At 36.8% G+C, this 15,059-nt stretch overlaps 1 protein-coding gene across 2 annotated transcripts in view; it reads right to left on the reverse strand.

Moving 5' to 3' along the window:
• Positions 1-2,802: 2,802 nt before the first annotated feature.
• LOC129277718 (deleted in malignant brain tumors 1 protein-like) overlaps positions 2,803-15,059 on the reverse strand; it is a 47,293-nt gene continuing 35,036 nt past the window's right edge. For both annotated transcript variants that reach the window (XM_064110250.1, XM_064110251.1), the window contains 6 exons: positions 14,523-14,701; positions 13,951-14,130; positions 12,812-13,029; positions 11,249-11,348; positions 6,777-6,972; positions 2,803-5,749 (listed from right to left, as the gene is read on the reverse strand). In XM_064110250.1, coding sequence (XP_063966320.1) covers positions 5,595-5,749; positions 6,777-6,972; positions 11,249-11,348; positions 12,812-13,029; positions 13,951-14,130; positions 14,523-14,701 — 1,028 coding nt within the window. In that variant the 3' untranslated portion in view covers positions 2,803-5,594. The remainder of the gene's footprint in view (positions 5,750-6,776; positions 6,973-11,248; positions 11,349-12,811; positions 13,030-13,950; positions 14,131-14,522; positions 14,702-15,059) is intronic.

Below are 15,059 nucleotides of genomic sequence, written 5' to 3' on the forward strand. Positions count from 1 at the left end.
GATATACAGATAGTGTGTCTATTGACTTCTGATCAAGTGATTAGTTAATGTATACATAGTTTTTAAACCTGACAAATGAAATGGACAGGGAATGCAAATTACCCGTTATAAATCTTCATGGAAAACGACAATCATCTCGTTTTTGGAACGAAAAAGGAGGCAAATGCGTTTAATATAGAGTATGCGCTAAATCCTTCAATTTAACTTGACAAAATGCAAAAACGCCCAAATGACAAGCCCGGTCCCTTTGCTCTCTCGCTTTTGAGGTTTTTTTTAAAGAAAAACTTTACGCGTTCTGCCCCCCCCCCCAGCGAAATGCGTACGGCCATGGTATGAATTCTTAAATCTATTTTTGTTACGGAAGCGGAGGCTGAAAAACTTATGAGTGTATGATCTGCAATTACTACAAGAATCAGTAAAAACTAAACATTTTTTGAGAGAAACGGAGAGAAGGGTGAGGGAGAGAGATAAATTTAGCTCATGAGATTTCTTACCTTGATGAGACGGTGGACATTGTACAAGAAGATATAGGAAAATGGAAAACAACAACACGGCCATGTTTAAATCGGTGCCTAATGGACCTGCTACCTGAAGACTGAAGTTCGATGGAGGTTTTAAGACAATATTGTATACTGCTCACTGATCACCTTGAATGCCACACCTACCCTGACGAAATTGACTGAGTGAATGAAAATAGAGGCTATTGTGTGATATTCTTATTAATCGCACGCCGAAATGTAAACAAACACTATGATGCAGAAATGAAGCTCTATTGTCATGATCGTCTAGTTAACAGCATCCCCCAAAACGGTGTAATTAGTCAATTGACAGTGTTTATTTAACCGTTTGTGCATTACGTGTACAATGGCAGTAATTAGGCATACTTCAATTCAACTTTGTCATAAATGAACTTAACTATTGATAATGTCTTTGTTGATAATAGTTTTCAAAATAATGGGAAAAAAGACATTGATAGGGTAATCACCGCTAAGTACGGTAATTGCATTTGACATTTGAGTTAAACGATTTAAATCATCCATTATTCATGTTTTTATTGCATGAAGCGATATTACGTTATCACTTTTCTGCAAGCGACAAGACATAATTGCCCCCAATAAAGCACAGCCAAACTAAAGTCTACATGCATGATGTATATATCATACACCACGAGTCCACGGCGAGCAAGAACGGAAATAGTTAATGGACAAGACCATAATAAAAAGAGAAAATCTAACCTGCATAACACTGAAAATTTCATCAAAATCGGATGTAATATAAGAAAGTTATTACATTTCAAAGTTTCGCTTAATTTTACAAAACAGTTATATGCACATCCTGGTGGGTATGTAAATGAGGAGACTGGTGACGTCATTCACTCACTATTTCTTTTGTATTTTTATGAAAATTTTCTCATTGTCAAGTGAAATTAGCATCAGGGGCGGCAGAGCGAAGTTGAAAGTGGGGGGGGGGGGGCACAGGAAAAAGGGCACCTTTTCTTTAAAAAAGGGCACTATCTTTATACATAGCCGTATGCATATTTTTTTTCCGCGGGGGGGGGGGGGAGCACACGTGAACTTTTGGGTAAAAACTCGAAAGCGAGGGCGTGAAGCGACCAAGCTTATCATTGAGGCGCTCTTGTTCATCGGGCACGAAAATGGTTTTTCAGGACAACTAATATATGATATTCAGAACAGGTACCTATGAGACGGCAAAGGGGCAATCGTTCACAAATAACAGGTCCTTCTCAGGTGTAAAGGACACAGAACACGTTCGTGTGGGACTTTTTTCTTAGATAAAAAGGGGCCCTGATACAAGTAAGAGCATGAAGGCAAAATAAAAAATGGCACATATACGAGAAAGGGCACTTGGTCCTCTTCCGGAAAAAGTTTCTGTCACCGATCCCTGTAATGAGAGTGGATTTAGATTAACATTTTGTTGATACTGTATGTACATATATATATATATACACATACAGTGCGTACCACCAAAAGGAAACCCGTTTTCAGACATAGACTTCACCATTAAAAACACGTTTTTATCATGAATTAATTTGATACTTTGGTTCTTTAACAGATTTAAACACAGGAGTTGCCACATAATTTCTCACATTTATATTTATATATATATATATATATATATAAATCTGAAACGCGTAGCCGGATTGAAAAGGGGTTATCTATGGTACGGAAAGAGAAAGGGATGAATAGAGTCGTAATAAAAAAAAGTCCTTCACTTTCATGTCCTCAAACAAGAAACTTATGGAGCGATGCTAGAAAGAAGAATCAGCTCTAAAATCAATGGCAAGTCCTATATTAAAAGCAAATTATTTTGGTTTCAATTCAACGCTAAATTTTATTCGAAACGCCGTATTACGCTCACGAATTAGGGACCAATGTGGAAAACGCCTATAAACACACACACGCACACACACAACCTCATACACACACACACCCAGACACCCCCACAAACAAACTATGAACTAAAAGTATAACATGGCCGCCAACGTTCTAAAATACGAAAAGTCGGGGACAGCTTATTCAGAAGTTATAGGTGTAAATACCTTATGATTAAAACCTACTGTGATTGAAATTTGATTGATATAAGAATGCGCATGCGAGTAGCAATATATTTTTGCTAAATATTTTGAAGAGTTATACAGTGCTAAACGCCTAAGATTAAACTATTTTGGATTGGAAAAAATAAATCTTCACACGCTAAAATCGAGCCTAGTCACCACCAAGCCCAAGTTCTTGTTATTATATGATTACAGGAGACAAAAAAAAATCACATATTCGATGAGCGTGAAGCTTACCAAAAGCATTTAATCATGGTAAACGAACAGGAAAGGCACATGAGAGGCACAAAATAATCATCCGACATAATCAACGATAAATGTAAAAACACTTCACCATGATATTGAAATACACACTTCACCATAATATTGAAATACACACTTATCACAAAAGAACAGTCATATCGTTGACACATTCTCTTTACTGAATGGAAAGGATTAAAAGAAATAGGAAAGACAATATTCAATCATTTCATAATTAGATACGAATTTAACCAAACTGGATGACAATCCTGCAACTGACCGTGTCATGACGTGATTAATACAGTTCTAGGACGAGCCCTTTGTCTGATCGATTCAAGTATGTATTAACTGATAATTTCGAGCTTGTTTTAACCGTTGTTTCTTTCCCAATGGTGAGTGGGCCAAAACATGTATAAGATTGGAAATATGAATTATAGCAAATCCTACATGATCCAAATGTTTTGAGTATGGATACTAAAATTTGACGAAAATCTTTAACGATGAAAAAAAATCAGCACATTTGGCACCTGAATTATTATCATTAAAAATGATACGAACGGCTTTAGGATCGACTGATGACCCCTGTGGTAAATGGTATTCCATAAAATATAAACGTCCGACCCCCTATATGTGGGGTCTTCATGAAATGTTCTGTCTCTGATTTCTTGTTCTTTTGACAGTCTGTAATGTTCTCAAGGGACCATGACTTGGTCAATTTATGAAGTGAAGTAGACTTGAGAAAAATGGGGGTCGGACGTACAAAAAGGTTGATTATTTTATGGAATTGCCCACGAGACACTAAATTTTTAAGAGTCACCAGTCGTTCGTTAGGTCGCTCGTTAATTGCGAACTGCTATATGAAACGCCAACCAGGAATACTATTAATAGTCCTCGCCATTGAAGCATAAAAGAAAAAAAAAGCACAGTGAACATTGAAAACTTCGAATCACCCCCCAAAGATCTATTAACTTCCCAAATTTTCACAACTTTGGGCCATGACATTGATTCAGACTTCAGAATACAGGCTATTTTAATTTCAGTTTCAATCCTACATCTTGGAAATTCTGGGAATAACGGTTGCCAAGAATGAATTTAAGTCTTGATAAAGCCAATTTGGGTCGATAGACCGATAATCCTAAGTGCCAAGCTGGTCTAAGGGGGTGTTGCAAGAAAATATTTGCGATCGATTGCAAATACTCTATTGCAATTTTAAAACTGATAGATCAACATTAGCTGTAGAAAATCAAATTAAACTTCTTGTTTCAAGGAGCAGATTCATAATCAATCACTAATTTGCAATTAACTGCAAGACATGATTGATTTGGGGACCAAAAATGGACTTGCAATTGATCGCAAGTTTCTTGCAACACCCCACAAGAATGGTAAATTGAGATGAAATATTGCTTCGATATGGGTATATTGGCTTAAAACCAAATCTATATAAACATTTAGCAATCCCATTAATGGGCAAAATAAAATATATTGTTTAGTAAATTGAAGAAACTCGTGAATAATTTCAGTATACTACATATTTTCTATTAAAATGGAATGTAAGAGAAGAAAGAAAACACCTTATGCATTCACCAACACAGAATAATATTGCACTGATCCTAATACGTATTACCTACTAAATCTTATCCACCATTTCAGTTTTAATATTTAAAAAAGTATAGAATATGTAGCACGATAACCTGTATTTATTGAAACAAATAGAAATGCAATTTAAGATCAAGCTAGATGATATTTGACTATAGCCCTGTGACAAAAAGTCATTTGTTTAACATGTTTGAGTGTAACCATTGTAACTGTAAACATATCACCAACCAGCTGTTTAGAAAAAATCACAATTGATAGTAAATGTCAAATGAATTGCTCTTTTATGTTACACATCTCAGATTGCATAAACATTCTACAAGTGCCATTATTATTCCACTCAAATTGAATACTATAATTTTGTGGCACATTTGACATAGGATGATGCATTAACATGGTATTGGACATAAAGAACTTTCTTGCTTATAATCACAAGTTAAAACGAGAGACAAAAATGAGGAAAATCTGATAGTATCTTGGTTTATGATTTGAACAGTCATGATAGTCATGGGTATGTACTAGTGACGTTGTTCTATGGTATTCAAACATTGTTGCAACGATTCTACTTTTTTCTATGTTTACATTCAGGGATGATTAAAATACACGTACTTATGTGAGAAGAATTATCTCCACAAGTAAATATACTACAAACCAAATGCTTTCTTTTAATTGGATGAACGTGAAGAAAAGTTGAAACGCGAAGTTCTTGATATTGGTTTTGCCATTAGGAATGTAAAGTAACACCAAGAAGAAGACAAAATGATATAGTGACCAGGCGAATTCTGGATTTATCTCGAATCCTAACGATTTATCTCTCAATCTTAAAGAATTTGAATTCAAATGTTCACATTTGACAAGCAAAAAAAAAATAATAATAAAAAAGGTCTTCACTTGTATAAGAACGACATATTCCCATTAAAAATATATGCTGTGACTTTCAAGGGGGGGGGGGGGGCACACTTTTGTAAGAACAGCATATTTACATTAAAAACATTGATTATGGCTCTCAAAAGGGGGGCACGGGCCGGATTCCCCCCTCCCTCCTTGGATCCACCATTGATCATACCAATTTTTCAGATCTATAATGATTGTACATTTAACGAATCAGAGTTAGATATGTCATCCTTCATTATTACTTTGACATAATAGTCCAAGTAATTTATTTCCATTGTAAAGCGTTATTATCCTATTCGGTAGTATCCACCCTCTGATAGCCAATTAGTTCAGGACGACGATGACGACGCATGCGCACAATCACCAACGCCATGATGACGGTCAGGGAGAAAAGAACACAGAGGGCGCTCACTGAGACGATCATCAGAGGGTCGTGATATCCGGGTCCTAGATGTTTAAAAAAAGAATTTCAAATAATAAGGCATGAGCTAAGAAAAAGAAAAGGTTACAATGTCGGTTTGCAAGGTTATAAAAAGGTTAAAATTTTTTCTTTTTTAGGGTTAAAGGAAACCAAAACCCAAGAAGAGAAGTAATCTTATTGGAAAGTGTAAAATGAGAGGAACAATTTTAAAAAAGTTTCATCAAAATCGGTTATGAAATAAGCAAGTTATGGGAGTTTGAAAACTCTTGTTTTACTTTCTATGGGCATCCTCAAATTGGCAAACATGCTTCAAAATTGCTGATTTTGTGGACAACTCTTCATTTGTTTTGTACACAAATATTCAGATCTTTCAAATTGCATCTTGCCTCCTTCTGAGCACAACATATGTCATGGAAAAATATAATCCACACCACATATGTCAAGGTCAGGAGGAGATAATGTGAAATATGTAGAATAAAGGGGAAAATCTGAAAATATGTGTACAAAACAAATGGAGAGTTGTCCACAAAATCAGCCATTTTGAAGCACGTTTGCCAATTTGAGGATCCACATAGTAAGTACAACAAGACTTTTTAATTGTCCATAACTTGCTTATCTCATAACCGATTTTGATGAAACTTTTTTAAAACTGTTCTTCTCATTTTATTCTTTCCAATAAGATTGCTTCTCTTCTTGGGTTTTGGTTTCCTTTAATGATGAACGGTTGCCAGCTATGTGTTAAGACAGGTTTTAATCTTTTCTTTAACGTAATCTTGTTCTTTTGGCAAGAAACGAAACGTTCTGCTATTTGAGTAAAACGCAAACGTGCGTGAGCCAATTTTACTTCAATTTGATTTTGTGTGTGCGCAGCACAAAGCGAAAGACGAGCTCAGCGCGGTCAAACGGGTCACATTGTTAAGCCCAAGCCTATTTATTATTCTTTAATGACTTCTTGTTTTGATCAGGTATTTGTTCGTAACTCTTTATTCAGGACTCAATGACGGTGACAAGCTGGCAGAGACAGAAGGAAAGAAGGTATTACAAGGTACTCACCGCCATCGGCGGCATCAAGCAACATAGCCCTGCTGGAACGCGAGGCATCAGAAAGAGGACCGCTGGTGATGGTATGGGGTTTGGACCGGTAGCCCGCGGGCTGGAGACTTCGGCGAGATCGTGAGAGGCACCCCTGCGTGCAGCGGGAGCCCGAGTCGTTGTTGTCACAGATCAGAATTGAGCAGTGGACGTAGACCTGAAACGAGAATATACACCAGGAATCACTATGATTTTAAAAGGTAAGACATTACTTTAGGCTTTGATATCCTGATATCAGACACTTGACCTCATATACCAATGAATTATGAAATCCGAAAATAGAGTAGAGCCTAGGCCTAGCCATGTTTTTAACAAATATGGATCTGGATGTAATACAGGTCTCACGCGCGTAAAACATTCCCCCATAGACTTGTGTGTTAAAATGGCACTTAAGAAAAATTCATAAAAAATAAATGTGAAATTAGAGGGTCGAATGTTTACTACCTTTGGATAGGATATATATCTGACATTCCATATCTGACCAGAGAAGGGTATCGTAGCCAGCTCATTTTAAAAATAAATCGCCATTTATGAAGATAACTATGATGGGATCAAATTCATCAACTGAAACAGTAAAATAGCCCCAATTCTTCCGCCAGTCAAAAAATAGTTCCAAATCATTGATATATCTTCCCAATTTGGGCAAAGGAAGTTCAGTAGTTACCATTTCTAGAATCAGTGTTAGATTTTGAATCATATTCATACACTTTTGTCAATCAGCAATATCAAATTGAAAAAATTCGAATGGGTTGGGTCGAACGAATATCTTTAGCCCTCCTGATGTAATTAGGCTCATGGCACCTATATTATATGACCTATGAATTTTATTTTTTTAAATAGCTACTTTGCTATTCTTTTATATCTGTACACTCACACTAGCACAAAGAAATGCATTGAAAATGCCTATTTTCTATGCAATGACCCATTTTAATGTGTTACTCATACATGTTATATTCACTATATGGATGTCTACATATCCTACCTGCATATAGCCCAATGGGTGAATGTAATGACAATATATATAGGCCCCTATTCTCCTAGTTATATAATGGTGTATGTAAATTTTGTGTAGATATCAGGATACCATAACTGCCCCAAACATAATTACCAGATATACATGAAATTGAATGAGGAAACAAAAGAATGAGAACATATTACTAATTAGTACATTTGCACTTGACCTATTATATCAAAATCTTCCTAGGGCTATTGCCTATCAGATGTAAGAAGGAAGAGATACATAAATAGATAGAAAGAGAGAGAGAGAGAGAGAGAGAGAGAAAGAAAGAAAGATAATTTTATAGATGGCATGGCTTATAAAGAGGGGGGGGGGGGCTAGACTAAGATTGGAGCACACAGCCGCCACCCCCCCCTCCCTCCTTAGTTGAGCACTATTAGATACCTTACCTTACTCTGTGCCTTTTTCTAAATACCTTCTTGAAGGTACCACTCTAGTTCTCTTCAGTAAAGTTCACAAAGTTCTATTTCCTCTCTACCCCATTCCAAAGAACAATTTTAACATCAGCATTTGTAAAGGTCTTTCTAACATTAAGTAGGTGATCATACATTAGCACAAACCAATGATGAATCAGAACATAAAGAGGCCTAGACTCTCATTGACCAGTCTATATGCATTCCTAGGCTTACATACACATACCTACTAACTTTACCTGATATATAGCCTTGCTAAGCCATTAAATCCATTTTTGCACCACTTGATGACTAAACATATTGATATCAGTTAGAAATTGTTTGCTACTGAGGAGTTTGGGCAGGTATTCCATCCACTATAGGGAACTCGCCTGTATTACCTATAGGTCTCACGCGCGTAAAACATTCCCCCATAGACTTGTGTGTTAAAATGGCACTTAAGAAAAATTCATAAAAAATAAATGTGAAATTAGAGGGTCGAATGTTTACTACCTTTGGATAGGATATATATCTGACATTCCATATCTGACCAGAGAAGGGTATCGTAGCCAGCTCATTTTAAAAATAAATCGCCATTTATGAAGATAACTATGATGGGATCAAATTCATCAACTGAAACAGTAAAATAGCCCCAATTCTTCCGCCAGTCAAAAAATAGTTCCAAATCATTGATATATCTTCCCAATTTGGGCAAAGGAAGTTCAGTAGTTACCATTTCTAGAATCAGTGTTAGATTTTGAATCATATTCATACACTTTTGTCAATCAGCAATATCAAATTGAAAAAAATCGAATGGGTTGGGTCGAACGAATATCTTTAGCCCTCCTGATGTAATTAGGCTCATGGCACCTACAGTGCAGGACCGTTAGGTATAATGCACCGGGTTAGGAGAGGGCGCAAATGAGTTTAGTCGAAACGTAGGTGGCTTTCTTCGATCTTGGCTTTAAACACCTCTGGTGATGTACTGCTGACAACTTCGTTAGGGAGTTGATTCCAGGCCAACGTTGTATCCCCCCAAAAAAAAAAAATTCTTAACTGCTCTGTGTTACAATGTCTTATTGAGAAACACTTGGAGTTATTTGTAACTTGTTTCTCTACCACATTAGTAGCATCAAAGTTTACAAATTTCTTAGCTTTGATATTACGTTTAGGTCTTGCTTTAATAAGAAATTTATCAACAGGAAATATGCATTTGCATAGGGCCCGTCCCTGAAAGGGGAATGAAACCTTTGGAACAAGTAGGCTTGTGTCGAAACAAAACAATCAAAGAATAAGAACAAAAAAAGTTTGAGAAAAATCGGACAAATAATGAGAAAGTTATGAGCATTTGAATATTGCAATCAATAATGCCATGGAGATCCTCCCATTGGCAATGCGACAAGGATGTGGGATGTCACATGTGAACAACTTTCCCTTTGATGGACTATAAAATACCCCAAAAATGTATTTTTTGCTTTTTATTATGGTAATACAAACTCTTTATCCATGATATATTCTTAGAAAATCTGTTTTACATGCCCTCCTATAAACAGAATACATGATCTCCTGATAGATGTGATAAAAGAGGCAATTTAAGTGAAATATATACTAAAGTAATGGGGAGAGTTGTTCACAAGTGACATCACACATCTTTGTCGCATTGCTAGTGTTATGATCTCCTTAGCATCAGTGATCACAATAGCTCCATGATTCACATGCTCATAACTTTCTCATTATTTGTCCGATTTTTCTCAAACCTTCGTTAATCTGTTTCTATGATTTTTCTGTTTTCACACAAGCTATCTTGTTTCAAAGGTTTCATTTTCCTTTAAGTTCTAAAGTGTAAAATCTTGGCCTACTTCTCTGTCTAATTGTAGGCCTGTAGACTCTAATAGGACATCGGCTAAACTGATTTGGCCTAATATCAATTAGTCGACTTGCCGTTTTGTCTAAACTACACTTGGGGTCCCGTTGCATAAAAGATGCTATCATGGTGACGTTGCCATCCAATGGTAACTACCATGATAACAACGCTTATCGGCCAATCAGAATCGAGGATTTCAGGGAAGATATCATTGAATTGCAAAGTTACCATATTTTACGCAACCGGACTTGGGTTTATACCGAATATCTAATTCTCATTTAATGTCTAGTTGGTCTTTATTTATTTATTTATTTAGTTATTCATTTATTTATTTGTTTTCTTTTATACTGCAGGGTAGGTCTGTTCAGTTATGCAAAACTGCTTTCCAAATGCGCCCTGCAGTTAAACAAATAACTCAACATCATAGCAATTCAATTTACCGGTATGTAACATACAAAAAAGTAAAAACAGAATATATAGAGTGAATCAGCAACTATCATGGAATCGTTACATCTACATCAAGTTATTCAGTGCAAGGGTCGATCCTTAATGCCATATCGTCATATTAAAAATGCAACTACTAATGTATGTGTATTCAATCAAAACGAAATCAACTTGCTCAGAATCTCATGAATTCACCTTTTGTGGTTTTTTTTAAAGTTTCCCTTGCGCCATCTAAGGAATTATTTGTTTTCGCAGAAACGTTACTCCAAGGGCCCATATCTTAAGACAATCTTGCAATATCAGTATTTTATAACTAAATAAATTATTCTCTTGGTGGGCAGATACTGAACTTGTTATACGCATTTGTTATTTAAAGCAATATTTAATACATGCATGTGCATATTAATAATTTTTACCACGTAAGCACATCGGAAGTGTAAAGAGCGGAAATCTTGTAATGATCGGCCTAGTAATTTTCCAAGATTTAAAGTTGGTAATGTGGCATAATGGTGACACGACATTTTCTCCGGCGACAATTGTTCCGGGCTCTATTTCGTCTAAGATATAGGGTCAGGGTTGCAATAGAGTCTTATGTGAGGTTTAGGCCTAAATCCACGGTTGAAGTTGGTCATTCCATTAGTGTGTGTGGAATTTACAGCGGAGCAATTGTCGCCGGAGCAAATGTCATGGAACCGGCGTAATAGCGTATGCTCACCCTATCGTAATCACCAATGAAAGCGAAAGCAGCGATAGTGAATGCCTTGAATGTTGCAGGAAACCCTGCGTATATGTACGTTGTGCTGTCAACGGCACACCTAAAATACAAAAGAAAAGAAATAAGTTAACAAACGGCTTAGTTCAAATCAGAATGTTAAGAATGGTGCTTTAAGCAATAAACTTCAGTCGTATACACACAGAGGCGAAAATCTCTCCCAATAGGTAGGGAGGACAAGGGGCTGGAAAATTTTACTAGCCCCCCCCCCAAAAAAAAGGTTATCAACCCAAATTTCGGGTCATCTTGTCCTAAAATACATGTCTTATTTCGATTTTGAATGATGTATTTACTTCTTACCATCCAAGACCACAAATAGTAGGGGGGGGGGGGGACAATTGATATTACTATTTTGAGTACGAGGGACACCAATCTTATTTCCACCCAATTCTCAAGCCATGGCAGTCAGCAGAAACATGTTTTGAAGCAAGAGACAAAAAATCTAGCATAACACTAAAGATTTCGTAAAAATGATCCGATGTAAGATAAGAGAGTCATGCCATTTTAGAGTTCACTTAGTTTTCACAAAACAGTTATATGCAGATCTCAGATATGCAAATGAGAGAGTCGATGATGTTCCTCACTATTTCGATTTTTTACTGCAATATTTCATTTTTTAACAGAATTGACAATAAGGACCAACATTACTGAACAATTAAATATGAAACAGTGATAAATTCACATGTCCAGGGAGGATTACAATTTTGTTCTACATGACAATGAGAATATTTTTAATATACTACAAAGAATAGTGAGTGATGTCATCAGTCCCTGTATTTCTGTACCGACTAGGACGTGAATGTAACTGTTAAAATTCTTATTTTACATCCGATTTTGATGAAATTTTCGTATTATTCAAATCAACTTTTTGTTGGGGTAAATTGTCCTTTTTAAAAGTCAAGTCCACCTCAGAAAATTGTTGATTTGAATCAATAGAGAAAAATCAGACAAGCATAATGCTGAAAATTTCATCAAAATTGGATGTAAAATAAGAAAGTTATGACATTTCAAAGTTAAGCTTATTTTCAACAAAATAGTTATATGAACGAGCCAGTTAAATCCAAATGAGGGAGTCGATGATGTCACTCACTCACTATTTCTTTTGTTTTTTATTGTTTGAATTATTCAATATTTCAATTTTTACGAATTTGACGATTAGGACCTCTTGCCTGAAGCAAAAGAATGTTCAAATAATGGAGTTCCACATGTACAGGGAGGAATGAAACTTCATTTCACATGACAATGACGAGAAAATCAAAATATTTCATATTTAATATAATAACATACAAAAGAAATAGTTAGTGAGTGATGTCATCAGTTTCCTCATTTGCATACCGACCGAGATGTGCATATAACTGTTTCGTGAATTAAAGCGAAACTTTAAAATGTCATAACTTTCTTATTTTACATCCGTTATGCTTGTTGAATTTTTCTCTTTTTTTTTCAAATCAAGTTTTTGTTGGGGTGGACTTGTCCTTTATTATGAAACCAGGAATGCACAAGTACCCATTTTCGATAATGTCATAGCGATGATCATCCATTGGGTCTGATGATCCTGTTGCCCAACACGACTCGATGAGAAGGGTGAGGTTTGTGACCGAAGCCAGGTGGATACCAAAGTATAAGGGCGTGCGGAGCGTCACTAGTCCGGAGTCGTTGGCAGGTGTTTGGAAGTTGGAGCTAGTATACCGTTCCATGCGGAGTGAAAACTCACCATATCCTTCCTGGAGATTGAATATGCATATGAGTGAGAGATTTTGGATGAAAAAAATGAAAATCCATAATTTATTGTTCGAAATAAACGTGAAATGAAATACTCCGAAAATTTGCTTTGCCCAATTGATCGTGGGCCCGGCAGCCGCTGCGCAGCGCCAGATCGACGAGGCTCTATCCCTTTAATCGTTGAACGCCAAACAGGATAGCAGCAACTCCCATCTTTTAAAGTCTTTTGGTCTGACGCGGCGGGGGTTTGAACCCCCGACCTCCCAGTTGTGAGACGGACACTCTACAAACTGAGCCAACACACCGGTTGTAACTGAGCCAACACACCGGATATGCCTTAGTTGAATTGCTTTGGGGTCTAATGCGGGATCCTATACCAAGAATGTGGGGAGGGGGAAGTAACCCTGGTGAAAGTGACACTTTTTTCGAGACCTGACTTCTGTGTGGCGCATCTTATTTATCGTATTAAGTAAAAATAGGTACAGGGGAAAATCAGTTAGAATGTCTATTAAAATGAAACACAGGCCAATCACACCAGGAAACACATTTTGATACTTGAAGCCTTGAAAATAACAAATATTTGTAGGTGGGACATCTGGAACACTTCCGTGATCGTTGACAGCGTTGGTCCGTTTCTGTATGGTTTTGTGTTCTTATGAGTCTAACAAAGGAGGAATTCGGGAGAGCTATAAATAAAGGGGGAAGCAATCAGTTGAAATATCAAACATGACAAATGAAAAAGTCGATTCCTTGACAAATAGACGTTGGAAAAAAACCCCGCCAATCCTCTGATTGAAAGTCTAGTCACTGAACAATTTATATACCCATTGTCTATAGGCCTATTCCTCGACAAGATCAAACCTTAAATTAATTATTAACTTGACTATTAAAGAAATGTGGCACTGAAAATGGATTGAACTCACCTCGTCGAATACATATTCCTCGGTCTGGGGCAGGAAGGACTCGCCAAGGATCTGTGTCCTCTTAAGGTTACAAGTCACAGGGATGTGAAGATAGTGTTCTCTGGTAATGATGGTTCCGTTTTCTGGACTAGGCTTGTAAAACGTCACCGTGTTGGTAAATATTACATTCTCTGCATCTTGCTACATGGCGAAATAGGTTTTAAGGAATCAGGGAACAATGTCAATAGATATCCTGCTTTATACTCCCCCACTACTCCCTTTAACTACTTTACATCTATCAATATGATCAAGGGTATTTCAAATTTGGTGGATATTTCAAAGATTGGATTTGTAATAACTGTAACGTAGCCTGATGACTGTTTTATCAAGACAAAAGAGATACAGACTTTAACTTCGGAATATGACCATGTACATTATGATACAAGAGGGAGGCCCAGTCGTCCCCGTATCTAGTTAAACACCATGGTTCATGGACATGGTGGGCCAGGAGGTATATAACTATCCCTCGAAGGAAACAATTATATTGAAAAGTAGGTCTGGCAGGAATGTATGAAGACTTTCGATCATCATACCTCTTGTTTTGTGCCACATCTGTTGTACATGGTGGTGATCGCAACATGCTGACTGTCGTGATCGTATCCAACACAAGACTCGTCTACAAAATGGACATCGCGGGCGTTGTCACCGATCTCTAGAAGTGATCTGTCCATGATGAGCGTCATTGATACGCTGTCGCAGATCAGTTCAGCTTCTGCAATTAGAAAAAAAGTGGCTTCCATACTTTATTAACTAGTTCTTGTATTTCAAGGAGACCATATCTGTTTGTAGAGAATCCATATATGTTCTCCTGGGTCTCCTCTTTTTTGCCTTCCTATGAAGAGTCTCCCATAAAAGAACAGTGAAGTGGCAGCTCAAGATGCCCTTAATACCATGTAATACAATATATGTTGTTTCCGTCTCGATATTAAATATCTTACATTACATGTGTACTATTAAAGCTAACCTCCGTATTACCCCTGAATTGATAACTGGCTTTCTTTTTTCTTTTGGAGGGGGTTGTTCATGATAATCATCTTTGACATGTCTGCGCAGGTTAAGAAAATCACTTT

This window comes from Lytechinus pictus, chromosome 15 (assembly GCF_037042905.1).
Source record: "Lytechinus pictus isolate F3 Inbred chromosome 15, Lp3.0, whole genome shotgun sequence".
Classification (NCBI taxonomy): domain Eukaryota; kingdom Metazoa; phylum Echinodermata; class Echinoidea; order Temnopleuroida; family Toxopneustidae; genus Lytechinus; species Lytechinus pictus.